Source organism: Saccopteryx leptura, chromosome 3 (genome assembly GCF_036850995.1).
Source record: "Saccopteryx leptura isolate mSacLep1 chromosome 3, mSacLep1_pri_phased_curated, whole genome shotgun sequence".
Classification (NCBI taxonomy): domain Eukaryota; kingdom Metazoa; phylum Chordata; class Mammalia; order Chiroptera; family Emballonuridae; genus Saccopteryx; species Saccopteryx leptura.
In genome coordinates this window covers 151,661,961-151,679,682 of record NC_089505.1, presented here as the reverse complement: position 1 = coordinate 151,679,682, position 17,722 = coordinate 151,661,961, and the positions used below count along the sequence as shown (strand labels likewise).

The following is a 17,722-nucleotide window of genomic DNA, read 5'->3' as shown; positions in this document are numbered from 1 at the left end:
AGAGCTCTGTCTCTGTGCAGCTCCCCCCTCTCCAGTAGTCTACCCTGCAAATGCTACCCCCCAAAACCTTCCAGAATTCTAACCTGTGTCTCTTCAACTCAGCAAGACTCTCAGGTTCTGTTTGGACCTCCTTCCTTGTGCTGTTTGGAAAATGCCCCTAAGCAATCAACTTGGGCAACTGAAGCACTTATTTCATCCTATTTGTTTCTATTCTTTTAAGTCCCAGAAAACTGCAGAAAGTTGTCAATATCTGAAAACCATTGTTTCTTACCTTTTGTATGATTTTCTGGTTGTTCAGAATGGGCAGATAATCCCTGTAGATTCCTGTATTATTTAATCCTTCAGTGGCAGAAGCAGAACTCTGATTACTTTCCTTTCTTTTTGTTTTTATTTTTTAAGTGAGAGGAGGGGAGAGAGACTCCCACGTGCGCTGGCCGGGATCCACCTGCCAGCCCCGTCTAGGGATGATGCTTGAATACCAAGCTATTTTTAGCACCTGAGGTTGACGTACTCAGACTAACCCTTTGAGGTATCATAAGCCGAGGCTCAAACCAGTTGAGCCACTGCTTTGAGAGGGGAAGAGAGAGAGAACGGGAGGTAGAGGGGAGGAGAAAAGATGGTCATTTCTCCTGTGTGCCCTGACCAGGAACCAAATGTGGCACATTCATAGTGCTGGGCTGACGCTCATTCCACTGAGCCGCCAGCCAAGGCCTCTGATTACCTTCTAACAGACACAGGTAAATACAATTTATAAATGTAGCCTTCTTATTTATTTGTAGGAACAGTGAGTTATTATATGTTTTAGTTAAGAACTAAAAAATAAGCCTGACCAGATGGTGGCACAGTGGATAGAGCATTGGACTGGGATACAGAGGACCCAGGTTCGAAATTCCGAGTTCAACACCTTGAGCATGGGCTCATCTGGCTTGAGCACAGGGTCACTGGCTTGAGTGTGGGATCATAAACGTGACTCCAAGGTTGCTGGCTTGAAGCCCAAGGTCACTGCTTTGAGCCCAAGGTCACTGGCTTAAGCAAGGGGTCACTCACTCTACGGTAGCCCCCCCGCCAGTCAAGGCACGTTTGAGAAAGCAGTCAATAAACAACTAAGGAGATTAAGGAGCCACAACGAAGAGTTGATGCTTCTCATCTTTCTCCCTTCTTGGCTGTCTGTCCCTATCTATCCCTCTCTCTGACTTTCTCTGTCTCTGTCAAAAAAATTAAAAAAAAAAAAAGAACTGTTTTGCCCATTTATAAATAAATATATTTTTAACTTCTCTCTGGGGATTTTTCATATAGATTGCATTATTTGATTAGTATAATACTTATTTTTTCTAGAAGTCATAAAACCAAGAGTATAAACTGGAAAATTAGTATTTAATATTTGTATTTGAGTATTTTATATTTATTTTCAAGAAGAAAATAATATAACAAGTTGAATGCTTTATTGTACTCAAAGCTTGAGACATTGATAACATACATAAATGGATATCAGAAACAGATCACATTGTAGTAGAATCATAGCCATAAATTAACTATAGTGTAATATGGAAACTGAGTATCATTGGTGTCCAGAGAAGAAATTAATTCTTATTGATTTATGGAAATAGACGTCACCTGGAGTGATAGTTGAGCAGGATCTTAGAGAATATATCTGGAAGAGTAGGAGGAATTAGACTAGAATATTTTATTCTCTTTACTTTAAAAAAAAAAGATTTTTAGTTTATATCATAATTAGTTACTCTCCCCAAGGAATCCTGGAATAAGTATTAGATATAATGAATAGTTTCATTTCAAGTTTATGTTATTAATTATTTTTCTATTGCTGTGTAACAGATTTGAAGTCTGGACACAGCTTAGCTTAGTCCTATGCTTATGATCTAAGAAGGCTCTGGTCTAGGTGTGAGCCAGATTGCAGTCTCGTCTGCAGCACAGGTCCTCTTGCAAACGCACTGGTTATTGGCAGAGTTCAGCTTCTCGTGGTGATAGGACTGACTGAGGCCCTCAGCTCCTAGCTGCTGCTTGTCATTCTTTCCTGTGGTCCACTCCACAGCAGAATATCTTGTTTGCTTCTAGTGTGTCTATCTCTCTGACTTCTGTTAATATCCAGACCCTCATATAAAGGGCTCACCTGTTTAGGTCAGCTCCTCCTGCCAGGATAATCTGTTGGATTAACTAAAAGTCAGCTGATCAGGGACCTTCAGTACACCTTCAGAATCCCTTCATCTTTGCTATACGTATATGGTACTGTAACCTAATCACAGGAGTGATATCCCATCACTTATATTCATAAGTTCTGTCCATACTCAAGGAGACATGTATGCACCAGAGAGAGGACATTTTGGCAACTTAGTATTCTGTGGACCACACTTTGATTTATATTATTAATATAACTTAAAGAGTACAAATTATATTTTATAGAGAGGATATAGACTAGATATACTAATATAGTATTACTGATTAAACAGTTAAAAACCGCTATTTTTTAACATAATTATAATTGTAACCTCAGTAGATTTTTTTGGGGTCTTTCATTAAAATATAGTTAAACTGAACTGATGTGCTCAGAATCCCATTGAAACCTTAGAAATATTTCATTTGCTTGCCAATAAACAAATACAATTATGAAAATTGTAGTTGTCTTTTTTTACATAATTTTAATACTTCAGTTTGGCTCTGTTAACCACTTTGAAGTTCTGTGGTAATGTTCTCCTAGCAACAGCAACAGGGAGGCAGAACACTTCACCAGCGGCAGTGCAGCGCTGCTCAGCTACCTATCCTATAAAATATTAGGCATTTAAATACTAGGTGGCCCTTAAGTTTTTAAGTGTTTGCTCATGACACATTGCAGTATTTGAGTATGCTTTTTACCTTTGTATTATAGCTGTTACTGTGAAAGGTTATAAAAATAAAAGTATTTAATAGCAGTCAGTGGAGTACCTTGATTACATAAAGTCATTTTATGAGAAGCTCTAATATGGACACAAATGAAATTATAAGCTATACTTAAATATGAACTTACCTCAAATTCAGCTGCAGTACAAAATGCAATAATAATCATACCAATCTGTCATTTGATTAAAAGTAAAATCATTGTAAAATGTCTAAAATATTACCTGTAGTTGTTTTAGAAATTGCAATATTGTTATACTTTCATTAAATACATAATGAAAAAGCATTCTATAAGGATAGCAAATACTAAACAGTATTATTACAGTACATCTCCTAATTTGGAAAAGATGAATATATGAAGATTTTCTTGGTAGACTTTTAATATAAATTTTTCTTGTAAATTCCCCTTCTCACCCAGTAAAGACATATATCCATTGTAGAAAACATATTTTCAAAAGTATAGATATATAGATAGAAGAGATTAAAACTACCTCTAACCCTACTTCCCCCAGAGAAATACTATTAAGACTAGCATATGTCCTTCCTTTGAATATTGTTCTAGAAATAAAGATCATATTTTAGACTGTTTGCATTTTGCTTTATTTTCTTGTTATTACAGTATAAGCATCTTTCCAAATCATTAAAATGCTTGAAACTATTTTTTGACTAACTATATGGATGTACACTATTACTCATATTATTTATATAGATTACTTTCTGGGCTTTATTATGTAAATAACACAAAGAAGAAAATTTTTGTGTAAATTCTTTGTCACCATTTCTGAGTTTTTAAATATAGATCATAGCTAGTAGTAGAACAGATCCCAGAAATGAAAGCATAGAACATTTTGAAGACCTCTGAACATGTTAATAGATTACTTTCCTAAAATGTAGACCATCCTTGTTAACATTTACTATTTTAATTTAAAAATATTGAAATAATTTATATATCATTTTTAATTTTTGTGTTTGAATTTTTAGTTTTTATGATTAAAAAATTGAATTTTTTCTAATGTTAATTAGACATTTGTTATTACTCCTTAGTGAAAATTTTCATTTTTCTGTCCCATTTATTGATAAATCTTTGTGTCTTATTAATTTTGGGGAGATCTTCCTGTACTGAATTTATCCCCTTTTCTTTCATATTATCCCATTTATTTGCCTTTTAATTTGATAGATGTATTTTGCAAAATGGGGAATTTTTCAAAAAGTTATTTTTTAAGGCTTCACTTTTCTTTTTATTCATTGTCTTTAAACTTGTAACTTGCTTTGCTGTGCAGTGTCTACACAGCACAGTGTCTACATTTTATATCTTTTTACCCACTCACCTGGGGTTGATCTCTGGCTCAGGCTCTCAGAGACTTCCCATTGTCTCTCAGTCCAACACACTGTTGCCCGTTCACAGACTGACTCCCTGGCCCCTATGTTTGCTACTCCCAAACTCGCTACTTTTCAACAGGCTTTCCTAAGTGGCTTCTGTAGTGAACAGAGCAGATACAAATCTCCACTTCTGTGGAGGCTTTTATCACCTTCCTGGCTCCAGCAAGGTTGGGACATTACCCTTTCCTCAATGCCTGGTTCTTCCAACCACTGTGGCTTTGCTCCATGTGCCACTGCCTGGGTGCCACACCCTCCTCTCCACCAGCCCAGTGTGACGCCTTGTTCAAGGGCCAGCTCTCCCAAGAATTCTTCCGGAGTAGCCACCCACCTGATAGTCCCCTCAGCTTGCTGACCCTTGGACTCATGTGTTCCGCTCTCCGTGTCAGTTCCTCTGTAACTGCTCTCCACCCGGACGAATGGTATAGCTACCACTATCGTGATGTGCTCCCAGGTGCCACTTTACAAAAGTAATTAAAAAAATTTTTCCATCTAGTATTTTTCCATCTAGTTCTAAATCATGTAAAATGTATTTTGGTTTAATAGCATTGGATTAGAAACAAAACAGATTTTTTTTTCAAATGTTAATCCATTTGTAGAGCACCAGTAACTAGATTCCCTTGTCAATTGACTTATAACAGTTTTTGCTGCATAAGAAATTCTTGGACAGTGGGGTGCCTGTCTGCTTTCTATTGTTTCATTGATGTAATTTGCATCAGAACAACATTACAGATTAACTTTATCATATTCTTTTGATATTTAGGTCTGTTTACCCCTCTCTACAGAGAAATATAGATTGTTTACCTTATATCTCATTCTATGTGTATTCCTAGTTATTTAATGTTTCTTATCACTATTGTGAATGTAATTTTTTTCTATTCTATTTTCTGACTTGTTTTTACTGGCATATTAGAAGGATATTTTTTATATGTTTATCTCAAATCTGAGCTCTTTATTATCAATAATTATAAGTTGATTTTGTAGACGAGTTGTTAACTAATCAAACTATCTGTAAATCATGAAAATTTACTTCTCCTTCCTAAAGGTTACCTCTGAATTGGCCAGAATTTCCAGAGCAGTATTAATAATGCCAATAAGTGGGTATTCTTATTTTTTAAAAATTTTATTTAGAAAATTAAATTTAATGGGTAACATTGATCAATAAGAGTACATAGGTTTCAGGTAAACACTTCTACAGCATTTGAACTGTTGATTGCATTGTATACCCATCACTCAAAGTTAGATCATTTTCCATCACTACATATTTGTCCTTCTTTACTCCCCTCTTCCCAACCCCCTTCCCGCCCACAATAGTGGGTAGTCTTATCACAGAAAAAATAAATCATGGTTAAGAGAAAATTATGGCCAACTTTCTATTAAAAATAAAATCATAGTTAAAAACAAATCATTTTAAATTATCCTAGATTAGATTAATTGCTTTGTAAGTTTACTGTGGCTGAGGTGCATCAAGATCCTGGGAGATGGCCTGACCTGCGGTGGTGCAGTGGATAAAGCGTCGACCTGGAAATGCTGAGGTCGCCGGTTCGAAACCCTGGGCTTGCCTGGTCAAGGCACATATGGGAGTTGATGCTTCCAGCTCCCCCCCCCTTCTCTCTCTCTGTCTCTCTCTCCTCTCTCTCCCCTCTCTAAAAATGAATAAAAAAAAAAAAAAAAAAAAAAGATCCTGGGAGATGTTCATTTCTCTTGAGGGGGCAACATCTGGTCGACACTAATTACTAACTTCAAAAGAAGAGGAACTTCCTTTGGGAAGAGGAAGGCTAGAGGGAAGCAAAGGGAGTTAGTCTCTGGATTTCCCCACTTCCTTTCCTTGAGAGCAATTCCTGGCAGGGTGACAAGTGGAGTCAGTCTGTTTCCAGGACGACTATAAGAGAAAACTAAAAGTGAGCATCCCTGCAGTTCCCTGAAGTGAGGAGTGTGGGCAGGTGGCAAAGAACATTGGTAAAATTTACTTCTAGACAATAGTATAGCAGTTTTTCCTGGACAGCTTTATCAGAGGATGGCCCTTCAGATGTGACAGGTGGTTGTTGAAGTTACTTTGTGAATTTTTGCTCAAATAGATTAATGGGGATGGATTTCTCATTCTAGGGATATTAGGTGTCCTGATTTTGTAATGGAAAACCAAACTATAAGATGTGGATTTATCTATGAGATTTATGAACCTTTCTTGGATCTAGTTTAATGGATCTAGTTTAGTGAAGTTTCTCTTCACTCTAGTTCACTCTAAATATGATTCTCATCATAACTACCCTTGCAATCTTTGCTAGTAATTCAGGAAGTAGAACTCATAAAGAGATCATAGTCACGGACTTCCAATTTCAGGGCTGTAATGTAGCCGCTGAAATGACAGCTAAATGGGGAAGACTGGTTTGTCTTTCCTTGCTGGGCAAGGAAACTCACAAGACGCTTAGCTGAGTGTTGAGTTGTAGGGAATGGAAAAGAAGTTATAAAATGGACTCAGCCAGAATGTGACCCCTGGAAGATGGCAGGGAGATAGCAATAAAGATAACTATAATAGTAGATAGAAGTAAAAGTAGAAGGAGCTACAGATTCAAAGAGAAGAATATATCAGCTGGAAAAATCTGGAGGAGTTGGCATTTGAGTTAGTGTGAATAGGCATGGTGGAGTAAGGAACATTCTAGGTCAAGGCAGTAACCTGACCAAAGGCACTGGCCCCCAAACAAGTATTTGTTGAATGTTGGAATAAATGCAAACAGGTAGTTTTTATTTTTCTGCTGATTTACTCAGTAGACTGTGTGTCTCCCTATATGCCAGGCACTGTGCAGGTAGGTGCTGGGAGTGTATATAGCAAGGTGACCCTCCTAGAGCTCTAGTCTAATAGGAGAGACAGATAAAACCAACAAACTAATGAATATGTAAACTCCAACTGAGGACTCTGACACTACTGAATAATTTGTTTGAATAGATCGTTGAGTAGGGCAATCAGGGAAGACTCCTTTGAGTGAACAAAATATAATTTGACACTGATGTTTGGAGGAACCACTTTAAAACCCTGTTTGAAGTCGTTACCATTGTTGCTCTCCAAAAACATTTAATTTGGCTAAATTATTCCTCCTGGAATCACAACTTGTGAAATTTCTATTTCTCATCAATATTTGCTTTGACCATTGTTGAATTATTTACTTCTTGTTAAATTTACCATATCATTCTTGTTTTGCAGAAACCAAAGCTGAAAGACTGGCATCCTCCTGGGGGTTTTATTCTAGGATTGTGGGCACTCATTATCATGGTGTTCTTCAAAACTTATGGAATCAAGCATATGAAGTTCATTTTCTAGACGTGATGATATATAAAGAAGATTGCATGGAAGACTACAACTCTGGTTAAAATTTTGTCAGATCTTTTAAAAATACATTGTTCTGTGTGAATTGGCAAAAAAGTATAAGAAAACTGTAAATATGTTAAAATATTTTTTTTAACTTAAAGAAAAATCATTTTTAATGCAAGTGCTTAATGGCACTAAATATATTTCTGGGTTTTTTTGTTTGGTATGTGATTAAAAAGAAGGGACTGCCTGACCTGTGGTGGCGCTGTGGGATAAAGTGTTGGCCTGGAACAATGAGGTCGCTGGTTTAAAACCCTGGGCTTGCCTGGTGAAGGCACGTATGGGAGTTGATGCTTCCTGCTCCTCCCGCTTTCTCTCTCTCTCTCTCTCTCTCTCCTTCTTTCCCCCCTCTTCCTCTCTGAAAATTGAATAAAGTCTTTAAAAAAACAAAAGAGAAGGGATTAAAAAATCAGAATGTGTTTATTGACTCTTTTTTAAAATAAGTATTTCCTGTTAGCCCTTCTTCTCTTGGAAAAGAAAAGAAAATGTGAAGACATTAAATTCTCACCAATAGAGGTAGCTTCTGATAGTATTGTTTGTGTATGTTTTCCCAGTATTCATTCTATGTATTTAGTTTTCTTGTTTTCTAAAATAGAGATTATATGGAACATTCCATTCTATAGCCTCACTTTTCATTTTATAATATGTTATCCACCCTTTCCCTCTTCTTGGGTGTTCTTCAAGAACACATTGAAAACAGCTGCAGAATGCCCATTTTGTGAATGTGCATTTAAGTGTCTGTTATTGGCCACTTACCTTGTCCTTGGAATTTTCCTTTGGTTCATTCTTTAATGTGTGAATATTTTACTCTCAGTCACTAATGGAATTCTGTAGCTTTAGTTATAAATAAATATGAAAAATTAGTTTCTTAATCTGTGGTCCAGACACTCTTCAGAACCTTATTTGCTGTCAGTTTATCTGGAAAACTTAAAACCTATTGACTGCTAAAGAGAAACAAACCCTATCATTTTATATTTCTAAGTATTCATTTATTCTGTGACCCTCTATTTTGATCGCTTTTGCTTCAGTTTCCATATTGAAAGAGACATTGTTTTATTCTGTTTACTGTAAACCTTGCCCACCTGCTGGGTCTATAGTTTTCCTAAGATAGTCCCATCAAGTGGATGAACTGTATGAGAGTGGACTCTTAGAGCCCTGTCTTTATGTCTGGCTGACATATCCCATAAGGCGGGAAATAAGCTTCTTTTTTGGTCTCTGACAAGATGTAGGAGCTCATTATCCCCATCCCTTCCCGGCCCTCTTTATAGTTCCAGTAACTGTATATGATAACAGAGTGTGCTTTGCTGTCAGCCCCAGATGCTGTTTCTTCACAGATAAGGGGGAAAAGCTGAAAGTTGCATATTCATGTCCCACAGGATACCTTTTTGGATTTTATGTTTTAGCCAAGAACATATGTGTAAATCTTTATTCTTTGCAAGGCCTGTTGTAAAATTTTAGGTAATATTAAGACAACTCTTTCTCTATAATAAATCCTCCTAAAATTAATATTTCTTAGGACTTGTTTTCCTTTTAGCACTTAACTATTACCCTTTAATTATATGCAAAATGGTCACACTTTTTACAAGCAGCAGATTAACTATGTTATCTCCCAGGTTAGAACAAATGATACTGAGGTTTTCTGCCAGCTCTGAATCTTTATTTTAATTTATCTTTAGTACACCAGATAGATGAAGATTATATGGAAAAGGATCCTTCTGTATGTAGAGGGGCTGGGGGAACTAACATCCTAATAGCCAGATTATAGTAGTGCCGGGACAAAAAGGTAGACCATTTCACCCTCTAAACACAAGGCCATGCACATTATGGTTGGCCGGAGCTACTCAGAGTGGTGGAGGAATGTGACTGTTCTTGAACTACAGTAATTTAGTTTGACTATAAGGAAACATGCCCTCGTGGTCAAGACTGCTGGGAGGTAAAAGGATTCCTCTTCAGAGTTGTGCAAGGTGCCTTCTAAGGTAAGACCGACCTGGGAAACATAGTGCAGGACATAATACACAGGATTACTTCTGCCCAGGCAGAGTTTCAGAGGACAGGTCTCCTGTTTTGTTACTGAATTTTCAGAATATAGTTGATGTAAAAAGCTTAACATTTTAAATGTTCAGCTAGTATTCATAATCTTTTTTACCTAAAGTATGTTCTGCCTTCAATGATAAGTATGTCCTCTGCATATGATAAGTGTGGGTAATAGTGTAAGTGCAATTAAACGGCCCAGACTTTAAATTATAATATGAAAGCATGTCCTTAAGTACAGGGGGTCCTTGGGTTATGACGTTTTGAGTTTATGAGGCTCACTTCCATAAAAACTTTAAAAAATTGAGACATGAGTGTTTTGGCTTTGGCCAGTGGTCGGCAAATCACGGCTCGTGAGCCACATGCGGCTCAATCAGATTGAGGACATTTTTAGCAAAAGCTAGTTTAGGAGTATCCTAATTAAGTTAATAACAATGTACCTACCTATATAGTTTAAGTTTAAAAAATTTGGCTCTCAAAAGAAATTTCAGTCGTTGTACTGTTGATATTTGGCTCTATTGACTAATGAGTTTAACGACCACTGGCTTAGGCCATTAGCATCGTACTACATGGGCGGACTAGTTTGGTTGCATGCGGCGATGATATTAATAAATTCAGTAAGGTCTACAGAGCTGTTATGGATGCCTTGCAATGCTATAGGCAGATTTTGGAAGAGAAGAAGTCAGTCTAGATATGGTCAATGTCTTTCATCACCTTCCAGACTAGCCTGGAATAATACTTCAAGAAGGTAGAGAGGCCTGCAACAGATCCTGTACCCTTTGCATCAGCTGCTTCTTGAGATGAAACACCTGTAGTACAGGTAGAATCATCTCCAGAGTTTCCTGCATGTTCCTTAGGCAATCTTGATTCACCTGACCCAGTATCTCCAGCACCTTCTGCAGGTTCTCCTGCCTCTCCAGCTTCCTCCCAACAGGTCACTCTCCCACCTTGCAATGCCCCTTCCAGTGTGCAAACCAACCACAGGAATAAAGGTAAGGAATGTTTTTTACACTCATTTTTTGTCATTTTTTTTCTGTTACTACAGTACAGTGTACAATACAATATATTTATGTCCTCTTTCTTTTTCTGTGGCTTAGTTCTGTTTTTATGTTATAGATTATAATTTTACAACTGTGTTAGGTTAGGTAAGTGACTTAGGCTAGGATGTGTTTCAACTTACACCAAAATTCAAGTTACATCACTGTTGTAGGAACAGAACTGTGTCATAACCCGAGGACACCCTGAGTCACAAAGAGCTAAACAACCAAACCATGGGATTTGGGGGGGGAGGAGGTGGGATTTTATCTTTGTCGTGAGGATCAGATGAGATGATGTTATGACTAACCATTTTGGAAACTAACTATATGGCAGTGGTATTTTTCTTATTTTGGCTTAGGAAGGTGCTAAAGGGGAAGGTAATGGTACCAGTGCCCCTTTTCTTGTTTCACTAGCTTCCCTTTCTAAGCTACTCAGAGATGCTTTGTCTCTTCGGTGTTCTTTTCCCTCCCCTGCGGTGTCCTCCAGAAGGAAAGGAGTGTGGAGAAACGGATCCCAGCGGACGCGCCCTACCCTTGGGGTTAGGGATGGGGTATGGCGACGCCTTTCAGCAGTGGCAGCCGGCCTGAGTGAAAGAACTGAAATGATGGGGGTTTTAAAATTATGAAAGACATTCATTTGTAGTTTATGAAAGGCAAATGTAGTTTGGATGCTGATTAAATTGGATCAAGGAAAAATTCAAATTAAGTACATAAAATAATGCATGCATTTATGGTTTCAATTTTTATATATCTTCAGTTAGTTGAAAATGATGATTCCCACAGCAAGCATAACTCAGCTTGTTTCTGCTTACTGAGTAGTTTCTACTGTGGTATATGTGGATAACATTTCTTCCATTATGTATGTTGGGTAGCAGAGTTACAGTTACTATGGGAATCATAATTTGAATTTTTGACTCATGTTCCTGGAATCTTTACAACAAATGTTGCGTTAACATAGAACTTTTTTCATTGATTTTACCAAAATTAAATCCATGTGTAAAAGATACTGTTTTAACTTGTGAAAGAAATATTTATAAACATACCACAAGGTATGGCTCTAATGAGATCGATATTCATGTTTGCTTTATAGAATCAGCCTCATTACTTCCCTGTCATGTCTCCCACCTTAGGGCATTTATCACAAAAGAAGTGTCTCCAGTATCGCCCTCCCTGCACGGGCACCTGCTGCACAAATACACAGGTTTTTAATTCATGGACAGTACACCTTGGTAGTGACCAGTCTTCTTTTTATTTTGCTTTCAGTGCAAAACTTTAACTGTTTTGGAAATGTGCTATGAAATACATATTTAGTTTGTGTGTAGACTTTTGAATGGGATTGAAATGGATGAAGGTGTGACTAAAAAATCAGTTATTAAAAATTCAGTTGTCCTGGCCAGATAGCTTGATTAGTTAGATAGAGCATCATCCTGATATGCGAAGGTTCCTGGTTCAATCCCTGGGCAGAGCACAACAGAAACAGATCGGTTTGTCTCTCTTTCTCTAAAATCACTATTTTTTTTTCTTAAAAGGAGAGATTTTTCTCATTACTTTAGCCTGATCCGTGGTGGGGCAGTGGATAAAACATCAACCTGAATGCTGAGGTCATCTGTTCCAAACCCCAGGCTTGCCTGGTCAGGGCACATCTGGGAAGTGACTACTACAAGTTGATGCTTCCCGCTCCTCCCCACACTCTCTAAAATCGATGAAGAAAATATTTTTTAAAGTTCAATTACTTCACACACGGAAAGGCGGTCGGGCACTCCTTGTTCCGGCTGGGTTGCTTGCAGCCTCGGAGACTTCAGAGGCCTTTCAGCTTTGCTCAGGACCACCCAGACACGGGGCCTACAGGACGGGTGCATCTGATGCGACCCATGTTCTGTGACCTTCTGACCACGAGAGTGCCAGCTCGGACTGTGCCAGAACTTCAGGGGCAGCTGGCAGGAGCAATGCAGGACACGTCCTCGGGGGTCATTTAATAAGGTCATAAATGTAAAGCACAGGGTGCTGTGCCTGGCACATAGGGAGAGGGCAGCCCGTGGTTCTTCGCTGGGCAGGCCTCTCCCTAGCCCTTGTTTTTAACCTCCATTCAGGCCCAGGAGCCTCTCTTTAAAGAAAGTAGCCTTCTGTTTTTAGCAGGTGTCATTTTGGGATAACAGGTTTTTTTCACTGTTTTTCATCACTGTCCATTTTCAACCCACATATGCTTTTGTCTCTCTTTTCTGTTTTCTCTCCTATTGCGATAGGTTAAAGTTTTTCTCAGTCTTCCTTCAACCTTAGTTTTTTATTGTCTCCTCTCAGTGGCCTGTCCACTTTGTTGTAAACACACCTGGAGCATGATTTAATGGACAGTGTCTTCATTGGAGGCCCCAGATGTCTGGATATTAATCCACTCTGCATTTCTCCTTTATTCTTCCATCACCGTGTGTACTGCATTTCCAGGAGAAGACATCCTTTTCCTCCCCACCCCATGTGAGTCAGAACTTTTATATGTCAAATGATAGAAACCCAGCTAGACCAAATGCAGGCCAAGAGGAGGGATATTAGGATCCCTCACATAATCTTTCAAGAATGGCTTCTGATCTGAGCCTCATCAGGGACTAGGATGCCATTTGGATATTTTGCATGTTTCTCTTATCCCTCCTGGAGACTGACTTTCTCACATGCCTCCTGACCCCCGAGTCTCATAGCCTGTGCTTTGCCCCGGAAAGAGGAAACGTACTTTCTTCCTTTATTTCCAGTTCTCAGTGTCTTGTGGAAGAACTGATTAACCTTGTCAGCGTCGAGGCATCGCCTGGCCAGAGGGCTGAGGTCCTGCAAGCACATAATGACCTCTGGTGGCGTTCCCCTGTCTAGCCCGGTCCCTCCCAGAGAAGGGAGAGGTCACAGGAGCCAGGCAGTCACCCTTTTTCTACTGACTTTGTTATCTGGCGGATGGCCCATAGAGCAGCAGCATCACATGGGAGCTCGCTGGAAATGCAGAATGCCAGGCCCACCCCAGACCTACCGAGCCAGAGCCTGCACTTTAATAAGCTCCCCAGGTAATTCACACCTGGGCATCTCCTACACCTTCCTAGACCAAACAGTACAACTTTATCTCCTAAAAGGAGATCACAGAAGATTACATCATTGCCAACTTCTCTGTGGACCTTTTAAAAATGTACACCATGCTTATTCTCATTTTTTTCCTTCTGAAGCTTTTTCAACCTGTTTAATGCTAAGCAGACATTTAGTTAGCACTTACTATATGTAGTATCTGAAAAAAAATTTTTGGGGGCTGAAAATTCTTATAACACTTCTTTCATCAAGAGGTAGAGTCTAAATTCCCCTCCCTTGAACAAGGGCAGGCCTTAGTGTTTAATTCCAATAAATAGAATATGGCAGGATAATGCTACATGACTTCCAGGGTTGCCCTGAGAGCTGAGATGGCATCTGCCCGGCTCTCTCAGGGCGCTTGCTCTCGGAACGGAGCGCAGTCATCATCCCCTGAGGAAGCCCAAGCCACACGGAAAAGCCAGGTGTTTGGCCCACAGCCCTCCTGGGTTCCAAGCAGCAGTCAATATCAAACTCCAGAGATGTCAGGGATGGAGGCTCTAGAAGTTTTCTGACTGTTACCATAGAAGAGACACTGCCCCCCACCCCCCTGTGAGAACCACTTAGTTGATCCCTGTAAGGATCAAGAAAAGTTCAAATTGTTAAATTCAGGAAAGTGTGCTGGGATTGCCAGAGTGTAGAAGCAGAGACAGGGAGGTAATGATAGGGACCCTGTAAGGCTAAGAACAAAGGAAGACAAACATTTGCATTCCATTGGTTAGAGACCCTTATCAGAAGTTTATGTTTGAAGTTCGCCAATGAGTTAGACCCAGCCCCTGTTGCTATGCTATGTGCAACTCCCTTAGCGAATAGGTAGCCGCCACTTTTGCTTCTGTATTATGCTTGCTTACCTAGGATATATAAGGAACTAGCTGTAAGCGCCAGGCGCGGTTCCCATTTGCAGCTCCTACTGAGTAAGGTGTCTCCGGACACCAGGGAATTCGCCCCTGCGCAGGTAAAACTGGCCAATAAAGTTACATCTATACCTCTGAAAGTCTCCGACATTTGTTGTTGTTTTTTTTATACCCGGTGGATGCTTCAATCCCCAGAATGGTAAGAAATAATTTGGAAAAAAATTGGGTTTTTACCCACTGAGTTTAGAGTGGCTTGTTGTACAGGGACAGTTACTGAAATACTGTGTTAATCTGTTAGCCAGTCTAGTAGCTGCTAAGAGGGATACAAAAAACAGGATTCTATTTTTAAATAGTTAAAATTCTTGAAAGACATACATTAAAAAAACGAATAAGTACATAGCAGAAAATGACAAGTGCCATTAAGAGTGATAGAATAGCAATTTTAAAAGGAACTATTTTTAATTGCTATAGAAATACATGATTAATATTCTATTTGCTCTCAGGGGAAGTGGCAGAGAACACTTTAAGAAAGAAGTGGAATTTGACTGAGCAATCAGATTTCTCTATTTCTTCCCTCTTCATTCCCACTATCATGCTTCCAAAGTTACAAATTTTCTTCAGTCCTGTCCCACCAACTCAGACTTGACTGCTTTGTGATCTGGAAGTTAGGTTAGGGGAAGGTAACCAACTCAACTTCCTTCTCTTCCACCCCCAATTTGTTACCTTTGTCCCCACCCATTTGGTCACAGAGTTTGAGTTATTAATCCCATCCCTTCTAGGATATTGCCTCTCTTCTTGTCCTGCAATCTTTATTTGCATAGAAGTGCTACCCTTTCATTTTATAAAATGTTCAAGCTTTTTCATCTTAAACACTTGAAATCCTAGTCCCCTTTTAAATGCTAATATAGAAATGCAATATAGAGAGCTTCCTTATAATTCATTTCATAGTCTGTTACTTTGGATGAATGGGCGGCTTTCACTAACTTGGCTTCCCTGCCTTGAATTAATTTCTGAACCTTTTTCTGAATTTAGCTTTTGCTCCCATCAGTCACCTGAAGCATTTTTCTTTACTGATATCAATGATCTAACTGCCAAATCTGATGAAATTGTTCTGCCTGTATTTTACTTCTCTCTCCTCCACATGTAACAACCGTTGGTGACTCCCACTTGTAGAAACATGTCCTCCTCCGCCTCACGGCACTGCCCTAGCCCAGGTTTTCCCTTCGCCTCTCCTTTTCAGACCTCTCCAAGTGCTTTTTGCTGACAGTGGATGTTCTGCACAGTTCTGTCCTAAATTCTTCAAATGCACCTGTGCCTGAATATTTTCATCCCCATCTGTGGTTTCCACTGTTACCTCTACATCATTTGCAGCCAAATATCTATATTTTAGTATCTCTCTTGTATTCAGAAGTACCCCTTTGTGCCTGAAAGCCCCACAGAAATCTCAAACTCTGCATACCTGTTGGGCAAATGAGAGTTTGTAAAATTTGTTTATATTTTTTGAGTTTGCTCACTTTTATTGTTAAAAAATGGTGCTGGGCAGCCACATGTGTGCTTGCCCTCAGAGCAGGACAGTTGATTGCAAATTGCTGATTGTATTCCTGCCTGGGAGGGGCCATTGTTTGGCTAGTGTTTGCTGGAGGAGGGGTCTTTGTGGGCCCAGCCAGTTTTGCAGGTAGAGTGGAGAGAATGCAGAGTGCTAAAGAAGCCAGTTTGTGCAGAGGGTCAGTTGGGGAACCAGAGCTGAAGGGCTTTGCGAGCTCTGCTGAGATTGGTGGGGCCTTTGATTCTGGAAGGAACCAGAGAAGATTCTGGTTGTGGAACCGAAGAATGTGTCAGGGCTTTGGGAGCCCTGAATGAAAGGGAAGTGTTTTCCCTGCCTGTTTGCTCATTGGCAGGTGCGAGACTTTAATAAAGGAATGGCCCACCATCCTCTGACTCTGCTGTTTCTTTACCATCTGTCTGAATCCAGTGTGAACCTGCGTGGCCATAATGGCGGCAGCCACTGTCATACAATACCCCAAACTGAACTTATCATCTTTTATTATCATCTCATTACCCAGTTCTTCTCTATTTTTTCTTTTTTTAATTTTATATACTGAATCCTCTCTGAATGGATACAGACTGTGCAGATGTCTGTGCCCCATGTAAATGCTCACAATAGCATTCTGCAGATGGAGCTTTTAGTAACCAGGTGGGCAGAATGACATATCTGTGGATGTCAGTTAGCTGCTTTTCCCAGCTGCCGCAGTGCTTGCTTGATGGGTCCATGATGAACTGGTTATGGTGGCAGGGATGAAGACTATGCGTGGGCTCAACAGGTTGGATTTCTCCTTACCAACTCTGATCTGGCCACTGCTACTGCTGAGTGCCTAATTTAGCAACAGCAGAGACCTACATTAAAACTCAACCACTAACTGGTTTGGTGCCTGCATTCCCCAGGGAGCCAGTCTGTTTACTGATAGTAGGTTGATTATATTGACTACCACAGAGTGGGCAGAAATTTGTCCACACTGAAATAGACATATTCTGGGTGTGGATTTTTATTCCCTGCTCTCTAAACTTCTGCCAGCATCATTCTCTGTGAGCTCACAAAATCCTTATCCACCATCATGAAATTCTGCAAAGTATGGAGTCTAATCAAGAACTCATTCCACAGCAAGGGAAGTCCAGCAATGAGTTTATGTCTATGGAATCAATCAAATTTACCATGTGGCCATCACATGGGAGTGGCTGGCCTAATTCAATGTAGACTGGCTTCCTGGAGACTCAGTTATGCCTCTGGCTGGACAACAACATTCTGAAAGAAGGGTGTTCTTTGACTAGGTGCAATATAGATTTTGAATCAGAGACCATCACATGGTGTTTCTCCCCCTGCCCATTCCAGCCAGATCTGGGAACAAGGAGTAGAAACAGAAGCAGCTCCTCTTACTGTTTAATCTAATGATCCAGTCACAGAATCTGCTTCCTTTTCTGGCAACTTTGAGCTTTGCTGGTGAGAAAGGAACACTATCAGGGGAAACAAGAGTGGTTCCATTGAATTTGAGGAGAAGATTGCCACATGGCCATTTGGGACTCCT

General features: G+C 39.6%; 1 protein-coding gene across 2 annotated transcripts in view; it reads left to right on the top strand.

Annotated features, from left to right (window-relative positions):
• The window catches only part of PIGK (phosphatidylinositol glycan anchor biosynthesis class K), a 121,023-nt gene extending 111,901 nt beyond the window's left edge, over positions 1-9,122 (top strand). For both annotated transcript variants that reach the window (XM_066376587.1, XM_066376586.1), the window contains exon 11: positions 7,466-9,122. In XM_066376587.1, the coding sequence (XP_066232684.1) occupies positions 7,466-7,582 (117 nt within the window). In that variant the 3' untranslated portion in view covers positions 7,583-9,122. The remainder of the gene's footprint in view (positions 1-7,465) is intronic.
• Positions 9,123-17,722: the final 8,600 nt, after the last annotated feature.